We start from the raw sequence: 17621 nt of genomic DNA on the forward strand, positions 1-17621 counted from the left end.
GCTCACACAGCCACAGGGATGTGCATGAGAGAAAGAAAGCAGAAGAAAAGTCTCAGCTATCAACTGAAAAAATAAAAGTCCGAACCCCAACTGTAGCAAGCAAGCTGCTGGAGAGGACTGGAGCACTTCTGCTGCTCAGGATGCTGCCTTACCTTTTTGGGATTAGGGGTGATGCACCGAATGAAGAAGGCATGGCTCCTGCAAAGCAGAAGAAAGGAAGAAACTTTCATCAGCCTCCTCTCTGTGCTGACCTGGGCAGACTTCACAGAGCCTCCACCTTTCCAAGACACCTCTCTCCAACACACTACACCATCCTCTCCTTCTGCCTCAGCAGCTCACAACCAGCCCGTGCTCAAGCCCCCACTCCAGTCCATCCCAAAATAACCAAGGAGGGGAAGCTTTTGGGTGCAGCAATCAACCCAAAGTAGGGATGGCACCGTAACAGCATCTCTCACCTCCTCAGCTTGGCTGTGAGGTCCTGCAGAGACTGCTGGAATTTGGACACCAACGTGGAAGCCTGAGGCTTGAGCCCTTTCCCCCTGGCCCCCAGCTCCCTTTGCTGATTGTGGGCAGCCTTAGCCTTCTGGAAAATGTGAGACACCAACTGGAAAGACACAGAGGAACAATCAAAGCTCCCTCAGCTACATGGAAAGAACAGTCCCTTCTATCTGAAACTGGAGGATCAGTTTCCCTTGCCTCCAGCACTGCCAGGACCCCAGCTGCATCCTGAGGCAGTCTGTAAGTTATACATATAAAATGTATCAACTGCAGCCAAAGAAGGGACTTGCTGAATTCCCATGAAGAACAAATCTTCTCACAGTTCCTCCAGGCTCTCCCCAAACCTGATCAGGCTCTTTCTGCTTCTCATATGAAAGCCATGAGGGGCTTGTTAGGTGTCTGAAGCAGAGATCCTTATCCTCATCCACTACGCTACCTTGAGGCGGCTCTGAGAGAAGATATCCAGCACCTCTGGACGCAGCTGGTCACGGTTTTTAGTAAGAAACTTGTGGACCTGCAAAGGCAAAGTCTGATTTAATGCACAGCACAGATCAACAAACCAGACAGGCAAACACACCTCTCCCACATACACCTTGACTAGGACAGACAGCTGGAGAGGGGGGCTGGGGGTAAGTGCTAGAGACTGAGGCTTGCTATTCCTGCTGCCACTAAGAGCGGAGAGGAAAGCGGCTGCTGCTTGTAGGAGGGATGGCTCCTTATCCCCCTCACAGTGGATGACACTGCCAGACAGGGTCTGATGCCTCACTTCGTCCACTTCAGCAGCACCAGCTTTCCTGGCTTTCCAGGGCTCTTGCGTGAGCAAAAAGTAGGTAATTCCAGTTACCTACTTTGCTTCTGCCCAGAGCCAGCCCTAGTTGTCTCTCCTCATTGCTGATACACTGACACTCTAGAGCAACGTACAGTTATAAAGAGAGGGTTTTGTTCACAGCACTCAGAGCTGGACCATCAGGACACCCACAGCATGCTTCCACTCTGGCCCTTTGCTCCCCCTGCCAGTCCACAGAGCTCACCTGATAGGTGACAGGGCCCGCATAGTGCTTCACAGTGAAGACTGGCAGAGGTAGCTTGGGCTTGGTGTACCAAGGGCTGTTTCCGTGATGGTAATGACACTTCTGGAGGAAAGTGTGGTCAGTGGCCTGAAAAGAAGATGATAAACATGTTTCCTGTCACTCAACATATTCTGTGGATCAAAAAGCCACTGTTAAAATGAAGTCAGAAACACGTAATACCTCTGTAAACACACACACAAATACCTCTGTAAATGGGTATAACTACCCTGCCATATCCATCCTGTGAGAGGAATCAGATAAGAAGAGTTCCTCACCTGAGGCAGTGAAGTCTGGTCATCCAAGATACGCAAGATGCCATGGGGTTTTGCAGAAATGAAATCGAGGCATGACTCACTGTACATCTTGGAAATAGGAATCCAAACTAACTGCTCTTGGCTATATTCCTCCTGCAGGTTAAAGATCAACCAGTCAAATCCAGCCATGAAAACAAGAATAAATTCAAGGAGTTAACAAACAGATTTGGATTACTCTTCAGGAAGCTAGTGTTTCCCTGCTGTTAGAAACCTGCCTAGAATCATCTGTTCTTGTCTTATGAAACTTCTTTTAAATCCACTAATGATTTTCCTCATTTGAAGGAGGAAGGCTTCTAGCTGGAATAAAATAAAGGGAATTATGAAGTCAACGAGTCTGATAAATACGCTTCTGTTTCCAGGAGCTTGTGAAGTTGTGAGTAAAGTGCTACAATGAATTTATCAGAACAGGCTTTAAGAGTACCAATTGAGGTTTGAGGCCCCGGACCCTGACCAAATCGCTTACCAAATCTGTAAGAGGGAGAAGGCACTAACAATTTCTCTTTCTCTTAATTTACTACACAATTAGTAAAAGGTAATAGCCAGCTTTCTTTAGATTAGGATCCCGTGAGTACTGCTTAACAGGGCCAAGTCCGTTCAGTTTCATTCTTCCCCATTAAAGGACACTCTCCAGCTGCTGCTGCCTCAGCTCATTCCATATGTGCTGCCATTTGAGTGAGTTCCATTTACCTCCTCTTGGGCAATGACAGTCTGGCTGAAAAAATGCTGAAGATGCTCATTGGCAAAGTTGATGCAGAGCTGCTCTAAGCTGTTCACCCCTAGATCCTGCAAAGACAAAAAGGCATCACACGTCCAACCTGCAGCCTCCTAGGAGGCTGTGCCTTTTGGGCACAACACACAGCACCAGCTAGTGCTGATCTGAGCCCCCAGTCCGGACAACTTGTTCTAATCAATAAGAGGTGCTGAAGCTGAGAAATTCAAATTATCTTATATCTGGTTTGCAAGCTCTCAGTCTGGTTTATCGACTAGTCTGAACAGCAAGAGGCAAAACAAGCTGTGAAGGAGCACGAAGAAAGAGATATACACTCTTGGATGCACACCCCAACCTGTATAGGCACCATCGTTCTCAGTGTGCACCAGTCCAAGCATAGACTTTAACATGAATCCTAAGCGTAAGACTCACGGGCCTTGACAAGCACGTACCACTCCGTGCCCTTGTTCTGCATGTTTTTTATTGTTCACAAGTCTGCAAAGCATCTAGAAGCTCACTGAGGCAGGAACACGAGTCTATGCATGCCACAAGGGGACTTATTCCTGATTGAGAACTCTACATGCAACCCCGACCTCAGTTTCAAAAAGTCTCACCTGCAAGGCCTCACAAAAATCCCTGCACCTCTCCCATTCCTGGCCTGATCTAAAACATACTGGATCAATGCAAATTTCTTCAGAAACTTCAGTGGATTCTGGACTAACTCCTACTCAGGCTGGGAACCCTTACTCAAGCTGAAGCACATGAAAAAAATACATTTTAACAGACAGTTGAACATATTTTCAATTTCATTCAAGTCTTCAGGAAAAAATGGGAACAGCTAGATTAAAACTGTGTTAAAAATGTTTTTCTTATCTATGTTAGTAGTAGCATCAGCAATAATTAAAATGTGATTCATTAAGAGTTACCTCATTCAGCTCCCTCTATCAGTGCAGCTTATTTATATCAGAAATTCTTCTGGGTTTGCTCCATGAAAACAGGTTAGCGAATGATCTGGCTCCCTGAGCTACTGCAGAGCAGCAGAACACAGGCTGTGGGCAAAGGACTTCAAGCTGCTTTTTACGGGAATTTGCTTAAGAATAAACATTCTAAGAAATTTGGGGGGATTTTGTTAAATCTTCTTTGTATAAGAATAGAACCACGGAGTCAAAATCACTGTGTGTCCTGTTAACATCACAAATAACCTCCTTGATTTCTAAACTCCAGCACACTTGCTGAAACCACGGTTTTGATCTGTGTTCAACACAGTACATCAGTTAGTACAATGGGTCAGATTCACATTTTGACTGAAAGTGCTGATTTGGTCTGATTTTATCCCAAATCATTTTCCTCTTCCTTAGAAAGCCAGATACATGCACTATTTATGCAGCACCATACTGGTCACTTCATGCAAAGATATGAAACATGCAAGGCTGACATGGCGGGAGCACCAGAAACCATTCTCACCATTTGAGACTAGGTTTTTAACTGCCTACATCAGTTAGGACTCCACCTACACACCAATCCACCCAACTGTATATGCCTTAGGATTCTACCTATGCCACGAAGTCATGGGAGAGATGGGCTCCTCCAGATGGCAATTCATGGCAAGAATCTATAGTAAATGTGCTAAATCACCTCCTGAAGGAGCCCTTTCCACTGCTTCTGAAGGAGAAGTACTCCCCCCTCCCCAAACACAGGCACTTAAGTTACATGGTACAAATACTGTCTCCTTTCTGCAAAGACACAATCAGATTCTCTCCCATTTCTGACAATGACTGGAGAGAATTAGCACACACACGTGCAGCCCATAAAATATGAAAGGAATGGGAAAAGCAACCTCAAAACCATATATGTCCACAATGCCCACAGTGCAGTCTGTTTCCGAGGGAGCCAACCACTCATTGATCCTCAGCAGCAGCCATTCAAAGAGAAGGTAATACAGAGTCTTGGCAATGGAGTCCCTGAGAGGGAGAGGGAAGTAAAGACAGTTACAGCAGACACAGAACCCATGGGTGCATCTCACCAACCCACATGAACAGCAGCAGGAACTACCTGGCATCAATGGCTCCTTCTACAGACAGAGGGGTGAAGATCCGATCATAAGACATCACCTGGACACATAGAAAGAACTGGGATTTACTGTTATTATCTTGCAAATATACCTCTTTTTTTGGAAATCCACAAGAAAATCAGCCCAGCTTAAGTACAAGATTTTCTTTTTGTCCTCAGAATTTCCCCAGGTGACAAAAATGAAAAAGTAAAAGCAGAATTTTGCTGCCACATCTGCGCTGGGGAGTCAGCTAGCCAAGATGTTAGGCCTGAAACCATGTCATGTTAGAGAAGAGCCTCCTAGATGCGAGTTCTGCCACTTTACGATCTCTCCACCCTGACAGAGCTGCCTTGAGGGGTTCAGCCCATTCTTCCTGATCCAGCATAGGAACCATTTTGCAGCATTTTATTTCTGCAGTTACTTCCCAGATTTTAGACCCAACAAGGTGGCAGCCATTCTGCTGACAAAGCATGTCATCCCTCAGGATGAATGAGAAAGGGCCACAGAGGTACTCACAGTGACCCGGTGAGTGACAGCACTTTGCAGGAGATCTGCTGAGACACTCAACAAATTGGCCACAATCCGAATCTCAGTATCACTGGCAATGGCTGCATGTTCAAATGATCCTTTCTAGATAATGGAGAAGAACAACAGATTCAACTGTGGACTGGATACCAGACACCAGATAAAACTAATACTCTTGACAGCATCTCAGCAGCACAGGGACAGGTCACAGCTTGGGCAGAACACCACCATCTAGGTTCATTTTGGCTCCTCAAACAGCTGCCCAAGCTCTAATGACCCTTGGTTGCCTCCCATCTTCTGTCCCAGCCTAGGTCAGTCTGGAACCTCATATCCAAGGAACAGAATGGTCTTCAGGTCATATCATGTTCAGTCAAAAATAACATCCTTGCTCCCATCACATGGGACAACTGCAATGTTCAGCACTAGCAGCCCAATCCCAAGCTGCCAAGGGTTAGCGTACCTCATAGGAGGTAAAGCAGATGTTCCCCAGCTGCAGAATGGCAGCCAGCACAGCCCAGGTGGAGGTCAGCTGATCGTCTGAAAGGCTGATTCCCTCCAGAGCTTGCACCAAGACCACAAAGTCCTGACTGTCCTCCTTCCCCAGGATGTCACACACTCTGCCCTAAGAGAAAAGGGAGAAATAATCATTGTCAGTCCCCTTTGCCCCCAGCAGCAAGCTTCAGACCAGGCTTGCAAGGGTAAGGGCTGGAGGCAGCTGAAACAGAAAGATCAGAGACATCACAACCAGCTGCCACTAGTGGGAGCTCAGCATTCAGAGCAGACCAGTCTCTCTTCTCCCTGGAGTTTCTGAGAGCAAGATCTCTATTGCCCACAGATGATGTGCTTTGATTATGCTTCCAGTACGGGCACCCACGACATCCCTTACCCACTACTGGATTACAGCTCAACAGGAGAGGGGATGCTAGAATCTCCTCCAGGTGAGGCATGCCAGAGTTACTACCCCAGACTGTACCAGAACTTGATGCATCAAGGCAAAGGGTTTCTATACACACAGAGAGCAGTCCTGGGTTATAGTCTCACCTCTGACATAGACCTTCACTATGGGCAAATCACTCCCATCCTTCTTGTGCCTTTCTCTGCAAGAATGACACTCCTAACAACCACCTTTGATCCTGAAGCACATGGAGGTCCTAGGTCAAGGAGGTCTGTAGAACCTGCCTGTGTACAAGAGCAGTCTCTGATGAAAGCTCCCACCTGACATCAGATTCAGATAAGGAAAAGAATGAGGTCCAGGCAGCTCTTGGGCTTTTTCTTGCCAAGCCTGAGATCTAAGAGAGATCTGAGAGATTTTGTCAGTCTCTACTAAACTTCTTTCCACATGATCTGATCTTTTTTCCATTTCTTCTGTGCAGCAGGCTGAGACACTCCTGTTAGCTATCACCTAGAACATCACACATCATAGGGCCTGGTTTACAACACAGAGCCTTTGCCACTAGAAACCCCCCATGAGAATCTAGGAGCATCTTTCCGCAGAGGTAGTTAACATCCTCTCTGCAAACAGTGCTGACCGAGCTGACAAAAAACACACTCCTACCAGAGCAGCTGCACCATATCCAGCAGGTTCTGGCAGGATAATGCTGGTGACAAGTGCAAGTTTTCCACAGCAAAAGTCAACACAACTTTGCCAGTAGACCTCAGAAACACAGATCCAGGCCAGAAACAGCATAGTCTTCTCGCTTATTCCCAGGTGGTGGAGAAAGGTATATTACCAACCTCCAAGACAGACTTCCCCTCAAGTAGATAAGTTTTCTAGCCCTTAGCAATTGTCTCAAAAGTATCTATGGGGTAGGATGGGCCCTTAACTGTCCTCCATCCTTGAGTCATTAATGCTACATGTCCCCTCCTTGCCTGAAGGAAAGATGATAGCAATTTCTCAAGCATTCCTCAAAAGGCCATAGCTGCTATAAAAGAGGTTTTTTTCACCTGGGAAAGTTGACCCACGCAGTTGAAACAGGAAAGATATCTTGCTGCTGTTGCAAACTCCCTGGGTATGGAAACCATTCTCAAACAAAAGCAACTGTGCTCCAAGATGATGACTCGCCAAAAGTCTGGGGAACAATTTTCCGATTTAAATAAATCTTAATCTAAAGTTTATTTCAGTGGTTTTAGACTTTCCACGCATTGACTCAGTCAAGTAATCAAGTGCGTATTTGAGAAGGTAAAAAGAAATTCCCCGTGTTCTTTTTAGTCCCGTAATAAATTACAAATGCAAGAAAAGGCGATGAGCAAGGGATTTCCACACCACGAGGTGGAGCCATGGGCCACAGGACAGCTGGACTTTTTTTAAAAGGCTTTTCTTTGGAAGCAGCGGTGAGAAAAAGCGGAAATAAGACACCAAGGCATTCCTTCTTGGGTCAGGTGTGAGAAGGAGCAGAACAAACTTCAGCATAGTCCTGTGAGGAGCACATCAGGAGGGAAGCAAAGTTATCAGGTGCCTCATGAAGGGCCTTGCTAATCAGAGAGAAGTGATGTCTCAGCAATTTCACTCTAGCAGCTGCTGCAGAGCACCGTCACATCACTCACCTGATTCAGGTAAAAGTAAGACTCTGCCTCTTGCAAGTACAACTCCTCTTTCTGTTCCATAGGCAGCCCAGCCAGTAGCTCATAAAACACATGGTAGTTCCTCTCACCATGGGCCTAATAGGATATACAGTTTATAGAACCGACTTGAGTGCATTTCCAGGACCCTAAAGAATACATGCTGTCACAAACCAAACAAATAGGTGGACACTGAAACTCTGAGGTCAGTAAGATGAGGGCAGAAACCACCCAAGAACTGGGTCATTTGAAAAGCTTCCAGGGTTTCTCACTGACACCTTGAGAGCATTCCATCCAAGAGCAGTTCCTTTCACAGGGCTCCAATATCTGACCCTTTCCAGACTCCAGACATCATGAAAAATGGGGTGAGGAAAGACTTAACTTTCAGTAAGCCCTAATAAGTGGCTTAATTCAACCTGCTTGGAGTAGAGAGAGCTCCTATTTTATTCAAATAAGAGAAGTGGCCACCCTGCGACATATTTCTTGCTGACAGAAGAAATGGGAGGCAATTCCTTTACTTATTCCCACCCCCTTTATTTAACAGTGAACTTAACATAAAATATGAATAATACAAAGAGAGTGAGGGACCCCTCTAAAGGGGGGGGGGAGGGGGCTTATTGGTGCTCACCTGAAATACCACACGGGACTTCTCCAGCAGGTACTGGGAGATGGACATTCCCACCATGGCCCCACTGAGTACAAGATGGAGACATGCTGTCAGAGGCTAGTGACAGGTTTCCTCTAAATCATTTTTCTGAGGGTCTAGCAGAGGGAGTTGTTGCTAAGAAACAAGGGTACAATCTGACCAACTTGGTCTGAATTTTTAAGACATCCAACATTGGCATTTTGGATCAGACACAGAAAGCAGCTATAAAACATCCCTCAAGATTCAAGTTGGGTTCTGAACAACCTCCAGAGTACAAGGGAGCCTGAAGTTCAATGATTCTCACAGTTTATGTCCCCAAAATGTTCAGGGGACAAGCTACACACCTTCCCTTCAACCATCTCTGATTATCACTCCCCCATCTGTCCTTACCCACCTATTCCTTATGTCACGCTGACAGCTTTTGGGGACAGGGACCACTTTTTTGTTTTATATTTGAATTTCATCTTGCACAACATGATCCCAGACCAACAGCAGGAGGCCCAAGTACTACAGCAATAGTGGGCTATGAGGCCAGCAGTTTGGAGTTAAGCTGTATGCAAGGATCTACAGGCTTGTAAGACCATCTGCCTGTCTGTCCAAAGCAGATTAGGCAGAAGTGTAACGAAGGACAGAATTAGTAGGCATCTGAATAAATACAGGTGATCTGAGTAGTGTCAATATGGCTTTGGTAAAAGGAGGTCCTGCTTCACAAACCTCCTAGAGTCCTTTGAACAAGTTGATAAGCATGTGAATATGGGTGATCTGACAGATATAGTCTACAAAGATTTCCAAAAGGTTTTGACAAAGCTGTGGGACTTTTAAGGAAACCGAGCAATCATGCTACAAGAGGGAAGGTCCTGACATGGATATATAATTGACTAAAAAGCAAGAAAACAACTCTAAGAGTAAATGGCCAATCCTCATAACAGTGGGAGGTCACCACAGGAGCTCCACAGTGTGTCCATCCTCTGATCTGTGATATGCAACTCAAGGTTTCATAAGTGACCTAAAAGAGGGGCTGAATAGAAAGATGACAAAGCTTCCTGATGAAATGAAGTTATCCAAGGTAGTGAGGATGAGAGCTAATTGCGAATAAATACAGACGGACCTTACAATACTGAGTGACTGAGCAATAAAACGGCACATGAAATTCACTGTAGATAAATGTAAAGTGATGCACAAGTAATCCCAGCTTCAGGTATAAAATGACAGGCTTTGAGCTAACCATTACTAATTAGGACTGAGGTCTTTGGGTAATAATAGACAGTTCCACAAAAACATCAGCTCAGTGCCTGGCAATAGTCAAAAAAAAACCCAAAACCAAAAACAGATGTTAGAAAGGAAGGCTCAAAACAAAAAGAGGTGTTTTTTCACAGAACTGGTTAGACCTGTAGAACACTCACCAAAGATTGTTGCAGATGCATGAAGTTTACATGAGTTCAAGAGGAAACTGGAAAACCATAACAGGCTCTGAAAAACTCCTGAGCTGAAAACGGTCAAGGGCTTTGAGAGCATTAGAGAGAAGCATCATATATATTTGCTCTGTTCTTACTGTTGCTTCAGTGGACACTTGTTGCCAGTGCCAGAGGCACAATACTGGTTTAAATCGTTCCTTGATATAAACCACTTCAGCCGTTCTTATGTTCTTAATTTATTTCCCATTTTGAGAGGTAAAGATCTATTCTTTTGTGGAGGAAACTTAAAAGAAAAGTAGGGGTGTAAACTCACCCTCCTCCTATCCTGATGAAAACAAGGTGTGAGGGAGGGAGGGCTTTTGCACGATCCTTGATTACTGCTAGACTTTTCCTCACCCAAGCACCCCCAGACAGCTGGGAAAGGCAGCATCCCATGATGTCCCTTTAACTCACTGTTGCAGGTGGACATGCAGAAGCTTCCCAAACCGACTTGAGTTGTCATTGAGAATGGTTCTGGCATTCCCAAAACTCTCCAGGATAGGTAGGACATTGCAGGGCTTGAAGAAAAGAGGGAGAGAACAGATTTTAAACCCAAAAGGAACTTAAGTAACTGTTATTCTGAAAATCCAAGTAAGATGGGACTTCACTGAATTAATTCCAGCTTGGATATAGAGTCTCTTCTGGAATTTATCATGGTGTAACTATCTCCACCCATGGCTAAGTAGCTATATGAGCTTTTCCCCTTCACTGCAATGATCTTTCACTTTACTTCTGCTCTGTGTTTGTTCAGATTCAACTCCCAGACTCTGTTATAAGGTCCCCGAGGCAGGGATCATCTTTCTGCTCAAACAGATGCAGCAGCCTATACAGCACCAGGGCTCCTAGCTACTAAAATAAACAACAGCAAGTAAATCAGCTGTGCCCCTGGCTTCATGGCAGCCTCACTTTGAACCACAACCCATCCAAAGCCCAGTGAAAAAGGAATGGAGAAACAGCATGAACAATACGGCCTCTTGCATTAACTTTGGCTTCCACTTCTTGCCAAGCCATCACAGCACAAACTCAGCTGCCTCTTACCTGCGTGATCCTGCAGCTGTCTGATCTCTGGTACAGCATCGCCAGGTACTGCACAATTGCTTTGGCAGCTTCTGTTTTACCTGATCCACTGTGTCCACTGGAGGAACAAGAGTTAAGGAAGCAGGGGTCAAAACAGATTTACCTAATATAACCATATCAAAGGTCCTGTTACAGTAAATCAGTGAAGTTGTACTGATTTACAACAAATGAAGACCTGTCACATGTTGTTTGAAACACTGCGACAACTTGGCAAGAGAGGCCCAAATAAGAATCCACTGTGGAAGGACAAAGTCGTTTTCTCTCACTCCCCCAAACTGAGGAGAAACTAAATTCAAACTATATTTGTGCAAACTGTGAACCATCTTATTTATGTTCTCTACTCACAGCCTTCACACAGGAGCCTGAGTGATAAACTCATGGTCAGTGAAATACAAAGATGAAAGTCTTAGGAAATGAGTGAGCCTTTAAAAGAGTACCTTCATTTCTTACCTGATGATGACACATTGCTCTTGTGCTGATGACTGGGATAACGTGTAGGCCATTTCTGCTATGGCAAAGATGTGTCTAGTTGCACAAAAGGGAAACTCCAGTTAACTAAACTGACTCTACATTTCTGCCACACAAACATGGCATGGAAAGGTTATTTATCAGTGATCTACATTAGAGATGGGCCAGTATCACGATCTGAGAAATGCAAGGACTCAGGGAAATCAGAGCTTTGTTCTTGCTAACTCTGGGTCAGTATCACTGTTAAAAGGCATTACAAGGTTCAGGTTCCTGCAGGACCTCTTCAACCCAACTTAAGCAATGCTCTGTGCCATGGTGTTTAATACAGGTGGCCCCAGCAGTCTTATCTGCCCTAGAGGAACCTGCCTGTGTTGCTGGCTCCAGCAGTGCTAGCGCTGTGCCAGTGTTAGCAGTGGGAAGTGCATATTGCCAGGAACTCCTCAGGATACAGGCACACGTTACAGTCCCAGCCAGCACTGAATCTAGGACTTTCCTCCATTAGTGAAGAAACCTGAGCTAAAGAGATTCAGGCAACTACCACTCTGGCAAATAGATTGTTCACTTCCTGTGACATTCATCCTGCTCTATCGGAAAGCCTGAAGCAAATAAAACAGTTTCCAGAGCCCAAAGGGAAAAGAGTCTAGGGAGTTATTTGAGAAAGAAAAACATACGGGGCATTTTTGGAGAGACTCCCTTGCTGGTACTGGGTAGCCACATCTTCAGAGTAGATATTGAGGTCTTTGAAAGGATTCACAGAAACCAATATTTGTCCAATGTAAGTCTAGGCCAAAAATAAGTACAGGAGAAAAAGGTTTCGTTATGTCTGGTGGCTTATTACAATTTTCTGAATAAGGAATGCAACTGACTGGGAACACACATATACTAATACAAAGATTAAAATGAGCTTTAAAGGAATACTATATACTCTGACTATGCTGCCAGCTCATTCAGGGCATAGTGCAATTTTCTAGTGGTGATATTCACACCTGTATCATTAATAGTGTGGGAGAAAAGGGTATTTTTTCTTCTCTGGTCACTTCCTACTCTCCAAGCTCCACATGGTATTTCAGGCACAGGTTTGAACACCTGAGCCAGTAAGTGAGAAAGAGAACAATTGTTCCTCTAGCTCCAGACTGCAACACTGTAAAATGTTTGCCGAAAGTCCAAAGTTTCATCCTGAGATCCGCAAATTTTACTTGGACCAGGTTTGCTAAGACAGGGGAGTTCTCTGCACTGGGAGCAGCTGAGCCTGAAACTGAGCACAAGCACACTCAAAAGTTGGCGAGAAATACCAAAATTCAAGAGAAACTCTGGGGCTTTCAGGTTTCACCACAAACATTCCATGCTACCCCTTTTCTAAGTGAAAACAGTGCATGTCCTTCTTATCACTGTTTCTAGGAATGAGGGAGCTTTTGTGCTACTTGGTGAAATATCAAAGCATGATGGAATGAGAGAAATCATCTTCTCTTGAGGCTCCCTGTTCAGAATGAATGAGCACTGAGAAAAAAATACATCACTACACATACATAAATGAGATTGCGATGGAACCTCTTCTTCAGGCACAGCAGAACTGAGCGCTCACAGACTTCCCTAGAAACAAAGGAAAGGACTTGTCAGCCATAGACTTCACTTGCATGTTTTAATGTTAACCTTTCTGCGCTCCTAGGAATTTTGTAGGAGGCTGGGATATGAGACTATTTCACTGGCCTTAAGCATTTTCAACCTGTCCAGGATTAACCATATCAGAGAGAATAAAGCAGCCAAAGCTCAGAACATCCAGCCTGTCCCTGTCTGTGTCATGATCATGTCTCCCTGCATACAGCCTTTGTCTCTCCAAGCAGGACGTTAAGGGTACAGGCTGCCAGGGCATGTGTGAGGAGCCACGTTAGGTGTTTCTCTTTTGACAACAGCAGTACACCCGTGACTTTAAAACTGTTAAAGATTTAGGGCTTGAGTTCGCCATAGTTGCAGGCAATGGGAGTTGTGAAAGCCATAGATGTCAGCGCCAGCAGGAACATAACAGAAATGTGCCTCGCATCCTGCAAGTCTTCTTGATTTACTGCCCATTTCATCCAAAAGAATGGTATGTTCCCAGTTCTGTCGCTCTGCAACATCACAGAGGTCACAACAGCCTCTGGACCTCATTCTTCCTATACATAAAGAAGATTTGTTTTTTAAAACTCATTTCAGGACTGGGAATAGTTTAACAGGAGAGCCAGAGTTCCCCAGATGCATCTGAAAGAAAGTCAGCTAACCATGGTGAGCTCCTCTCTCTGGTGTGTGACCCTCCAGACTCAGCGTGCACTCGCTGTGCAGCAGGGCACGGGGACACACTGCACACGATATAGTCAGGAGCTCCCTCTGCTCCTGACTCAGCGCAGGTCCACGACTTAAACAGCACAATTCAGCCGTTTACTTAGCTTTTCTCAGGAGCATCATATCCTCTACTAAGATATGCACCAAATTCAGTCTATTTTCTCAAGTGGTAGCCAAGAATCTACAATGTGCTTTCTGCTGCTGAGCCAATGGGAGCTTTAAAGGATAACAAAAAAGCTCCTGTGACTTTGTGTTAGCTGCAGAACACTGCTGAAAATACATACTCCAGTTCAGTTAGATCTTCAGTCTCCTCAACTTCCACACTGTTCTCTTCACTCATGTACACCTGAAATACACAGAGACATTACTGAAAATCAGAAGTTCAGCTTCATCCCAAAACACTCTGTTCAAACGACTCCTGAAGACATCACCTGTACCTGTTTCTGCATTAAATCCATCTCTAGCATATCCTCTGTAATATCTTCTGCTTCCCACTGATCCTTGAAGTCCTTCATCCCACGGCTGTTTGCCAGATGTGGGTCCTTGTAAATGGTCCATTTGCTTAGGTTCTCAATGGTGAGTCGTGGGAGCAGCAATTCAGAGTTCAGCCATGTCGCAGGATCATATCTCTGAGCCTGCTGCTGAGACCAATGAACACAAGATGTGACTTTGGACCCTACAGTCTGAAGGACACCTGAACTCTCCTTGACATCTACCTCACTGGAATAATCTACTATACACCTTGGATCCTCTTCTTGCTGTGGAAGGAACCCCAGAGCATAACAGTAATTTCCAGATGCTTCTGAAGAAAGGGAGAGTTTAGTGTCTTTGTGGTGAGACTGCAAGTCTTGCCCAGTGCTGAAAAACTGGGATGTGGAAGCTCCTTCTGGAGTTTTGATCTGCTGGGGTGAGGCACTCAGAAGCCTAGTCACTCTGTATTGGGTTGCAGTAGGTGTCACCTGTCTTGCACTGCCTGCTGTTGATGCAAATATTTCACCATTGCAGGAATATCGTTGGCTGCTTCTCTGAGAGGTTTGATCCATCAAAGATCTGGAAATGTCACATCTGAATCTGCAACCCTGTTGCACAGGTATCACAGATTTTCTGCTTGATAGAGCTGTCACTTTCTCCAGGGAATAATCACTCCCAGAGCGGCCAGATAAGGAACTCTTTGTCTGAACCATGCTGTGGACTCTAGGGAACACTACAGCAAACTTGGCATCGGCAACATTGCACTTCTCCTCTTCATCCAAGCTAAGTAAGTATGGAAAGGAACAGGTTCCATGAAGAGGGGAACTATCAGAATGCAAATCAGTATGTCTCAGCTCCTCTGTCGTTTCAGCACCACCATTCCCCTCTACTAATGGCCAAGATGATGCTTTGTCATTCAACTCATCCATTCCCAGCTGTCCCGCTGCAGCAGGGCAGGTTTTGCCAGACCTACCAACCCACCCAGTGGTGCTTACAATCCTGATTGCCATTCTCCTTCTGAATCCAAAAGGCTTGCTGCTCTTCTTCCTTTTCCCAAATTTCTTCAGAAGCCATCCTGAGATACCAATTGCACGTGCCACACTCAAAAGACGAGCTTTCAGGCTTGCTTTCTTGGCAGGTTTTTGACTGAGCCAGCTGGTGACTCTTCTGAAAGTAGAAAGGGTGTGCAAGTACTTGGATCCTTTCCCATCTTGCACATTTTCTTTTTCAGAAGGTGCATCTGCAATCACTTCTTCCTCCTCTGCTTTCTCTTTTTCTGCCTCTAGAGTCTGGCCTGAACCCAGTTTAACCTTTCCAATAACTTTTCCAACCTTCTTCCTCTTGCAACGGAGCTGCTTATCAGATGGTTTTTTTGTAATAGAGGAGCAGTTTGAAATATTTGAATGATTTAATCTTTCCTCTGCAAAACTCTGAGCTATTTTGGGCTCCTTATGTATATTGAGTGTTTCTAGAGTGGTAGGTTTTGAACAGATGCTTTCAACCTTTTTCAGGTCACAGTTGGTTTCCAAAGCCATCTGCACAGAATTTGTTTTACAGCTTGTTAATAGTTTCATCTCAGCATCTTTATGTTTGCTTTTCTTATTGAGAAGGACTTGGGATGAAGAAGAGCACTTGTTTGTAAACATCACTGCTAACCCCTGCTTGCTACAGTCTAAGGAAGAACTGTCTGTCTGTATATGTCCCACCACTTTACTTTGTTCTGCAGTATCACACCTCCTGGATTTCTCTTTCAATGTCATTTGTTGCTTGAACAGCAAAGGGCTATGTTCCAGTATGCTGCCTTCACCATTCACCTTCTCTTCTTCAGTTCCCTCGAGTACTTTGCTAAGGTCAATGTGGTGGAGTTCTGCTTTCACAGCCCTAGACAGTGGTTTTCTTCTTACTTCTTCTTTTCCTTTGTCCATGTTCACTTCAGTGTTATTCTCCCCATTGCTGTTAGAATGATCATGGTCATCTTTTGACATGTCTTGACCCTTGTCCTTTTCTAATATATTTTCCTTGCCTTCTCCATTATTGTCATTTTCTCTGTTGTTAGAACTTTTGAGTTGGGACTCTGAAACACTTGCATCATCATCTTCCTCACTGCTCTCATCTAGAATAGATTTTGTTTGTCTTGGCATGTCATCTTGCTCCTTCAGTTTCCTCACTACCTCTAATCCTGCAAAGCAAGTGCCTTCATCCTCAGAGTCCTTCCTTCCATCCATGGTCACCTGCTCCCTTTCAGTTTCACTGGCTGCTTCAATGCTTTCATCGAGCAGCTTCTCGTAGCCTTTTTCTTCAGCTGCAGGAAGTTCTTCTAGTATGGCTTCTTTCCCACTGATGCCATCTTCCTCTGAAGAGCTTCTCCTCTCTTCACCGCTTTCGGTGCTGTCAACTCCAGTCTTTTTTCTACCTCTTTTATGGGTCCAATGGGCTTCATTGCTGCAGTCAGAACAAGAGTTATCTGAAGCTTCCAGGATCTTATCTTCTGCACTTTCAGCGACAATAATCCTGGTATGTTTTCCAATTTCCTTTCCTCCACTTGTCTCACCTTTGCCCTGTGCTGCACTGCCTTGGAATCGAGAACCTGACTTCCTCTCTGAAGCTTCCTTAGAGCCACGATTCTCATTGTGTCTTTTCCTAGGCCTGGCATTGTGCGCCTTCTGTGGCAAGTCATGTTTCCGAAAAGAGCCTTCAACACTTTGCACCACAAAGGACTCGGTGACTTTTTCACCAACAGGATGCTTTCCACACTTCCTTTTAAAACTCCGTTTCTTGCTGTTCACAGTGGCCTTCTCCTCCTTACCAGTACTGCCGTCACTTTCTTGTCCTGATGTCAGATCCTGTTGTTTGGAGGCCTTTCCTTTTTTCTTCACTTTGGACACTAATTGTTCTCCATGTTTTCTCCCCAAACCAGATTCTCTTTGATCATTTCTCTTGGAGAAATTCTCCTCCCAGAATAATTTCTTGTGGCCACTTTCTTTGCTTCCCTTAGGCCTCACCAGCCTCTGGCTTTTAAAGATCTCCTGTTCAAGGGTTTCATCTTGTTCAGGCAGTGACTCTTTGCCTGTCAGCTGGCCTTTACTCTTTTCTTCCCACGGTGTCCCACAATGGATCTTTGAATCTCCCGGAGAGCTTGCCTTTTTCTCACAGTTCAGCTCTCTCTCTTTTCCAAATTTTTTGCGCCGAGTCTTGGATCGGGAAGGAGCCATTTCTCCAGGGTTCAGAAGGATGTGAGTGCTTATCTCAGTTCACCTATGAAAGGAAACATTGTGCATTTTGCTGTGAAATAAGCTACAAAGAGAGGCTAAGTCCTCCTAGGTGATAATTACCTCTTTTCTGTAGAACTAAACAAATGTTTGCAGAACCATACCTATACAGCTGTGGAGTACCAAGCTGACTGTCTTGCACCAGGTTAGTCTCTATTTTGTTTTGTCATGAATCACCCTTTTTTTTCTTCTTTT

The 17621-nt window shown here is 44.9% G+C and overlaps 1 protein-coding gene across 1 annotated transcript in view; it reads right to left on the bottom strand.

Annotated features, from left to right (window-relative positions):
- The window catches only part of MYO15B (myosin XVB), a 48715-nt gene extending 31310 nt beyond the window's left edge, over positions 1-17405 (bottom strand). Inside the window, exons 1-19 of the mRNA XM_026098885.2 lie at positions 14124-17405; positions 13971-14032; positions 12897-12960; positions 12042-12151; positions 11353-11427; positions 10864-10960; positions 10240-10343; positions 8354-8417; positions 7711-7824; positions 5627-5788; positions 5158-5271; positions 4644-4702; positions 4429-4552; positions 2570-2665; positions 1844-1975; positions 1530-1655; positions 935-1012; positions 456-604; positions 153-198 (exon numbers count right to left, since the gene is read on the bottom strand). Of these exons, the coding sequence (XP_025954670.2) occupies positions 153-198; positions 456-604; positions 935-1012; positions 1530-1655; positions 1844-1975; positions 2570-2665; positions 4429-4552; positions 4644-4702; positions 5158-5271; positions 5627-5788; positions 7711-7824; positions 8354-8417; positions 10240-10343; positions 10864-10960; positions 11353-11427; positions 12042-12151; positions 12897-12960; positions 13971-14032; positions 14124-17369 (5022 nt within the window). The 5' untranslated portion in view covers positions 17370-17405. The remainder of the gene's footprint in view (positions 1-152; positions 199-455; positions 605-934; positions 1013-1529; positions 1656-1843; positions 1976-2569; positions 2666-4428; positions 4553-4643; positions 4703-5157; positions 5272-5626; positions 5789-7710; positions 7825-8353; positions 8418-10239; positions 10344-10863; positions 10961-11352; positions 11428-12041; positions 12152-12896; positions 12961-13970; positions 14033-14123) is intronic.
- Positions 17406-17621: the final 216 nt, after the last annotated feature.

Source organism: Dromaius novaehollandiae, chromosome 18, assembly GCF_036370855.1.
Source record: "Dromaius novaehollandiae isolate bDroNov1 chromosome 18, bDroNov1.hap1, whole genome shotgun sequence".
Classification (NCBI taxonomy): Eukaryota; Metazoa; Chordata; class Aves; order Casuariiformes; family Dromaiidae; genus Dromaius; species Dromaius novaehollandiae.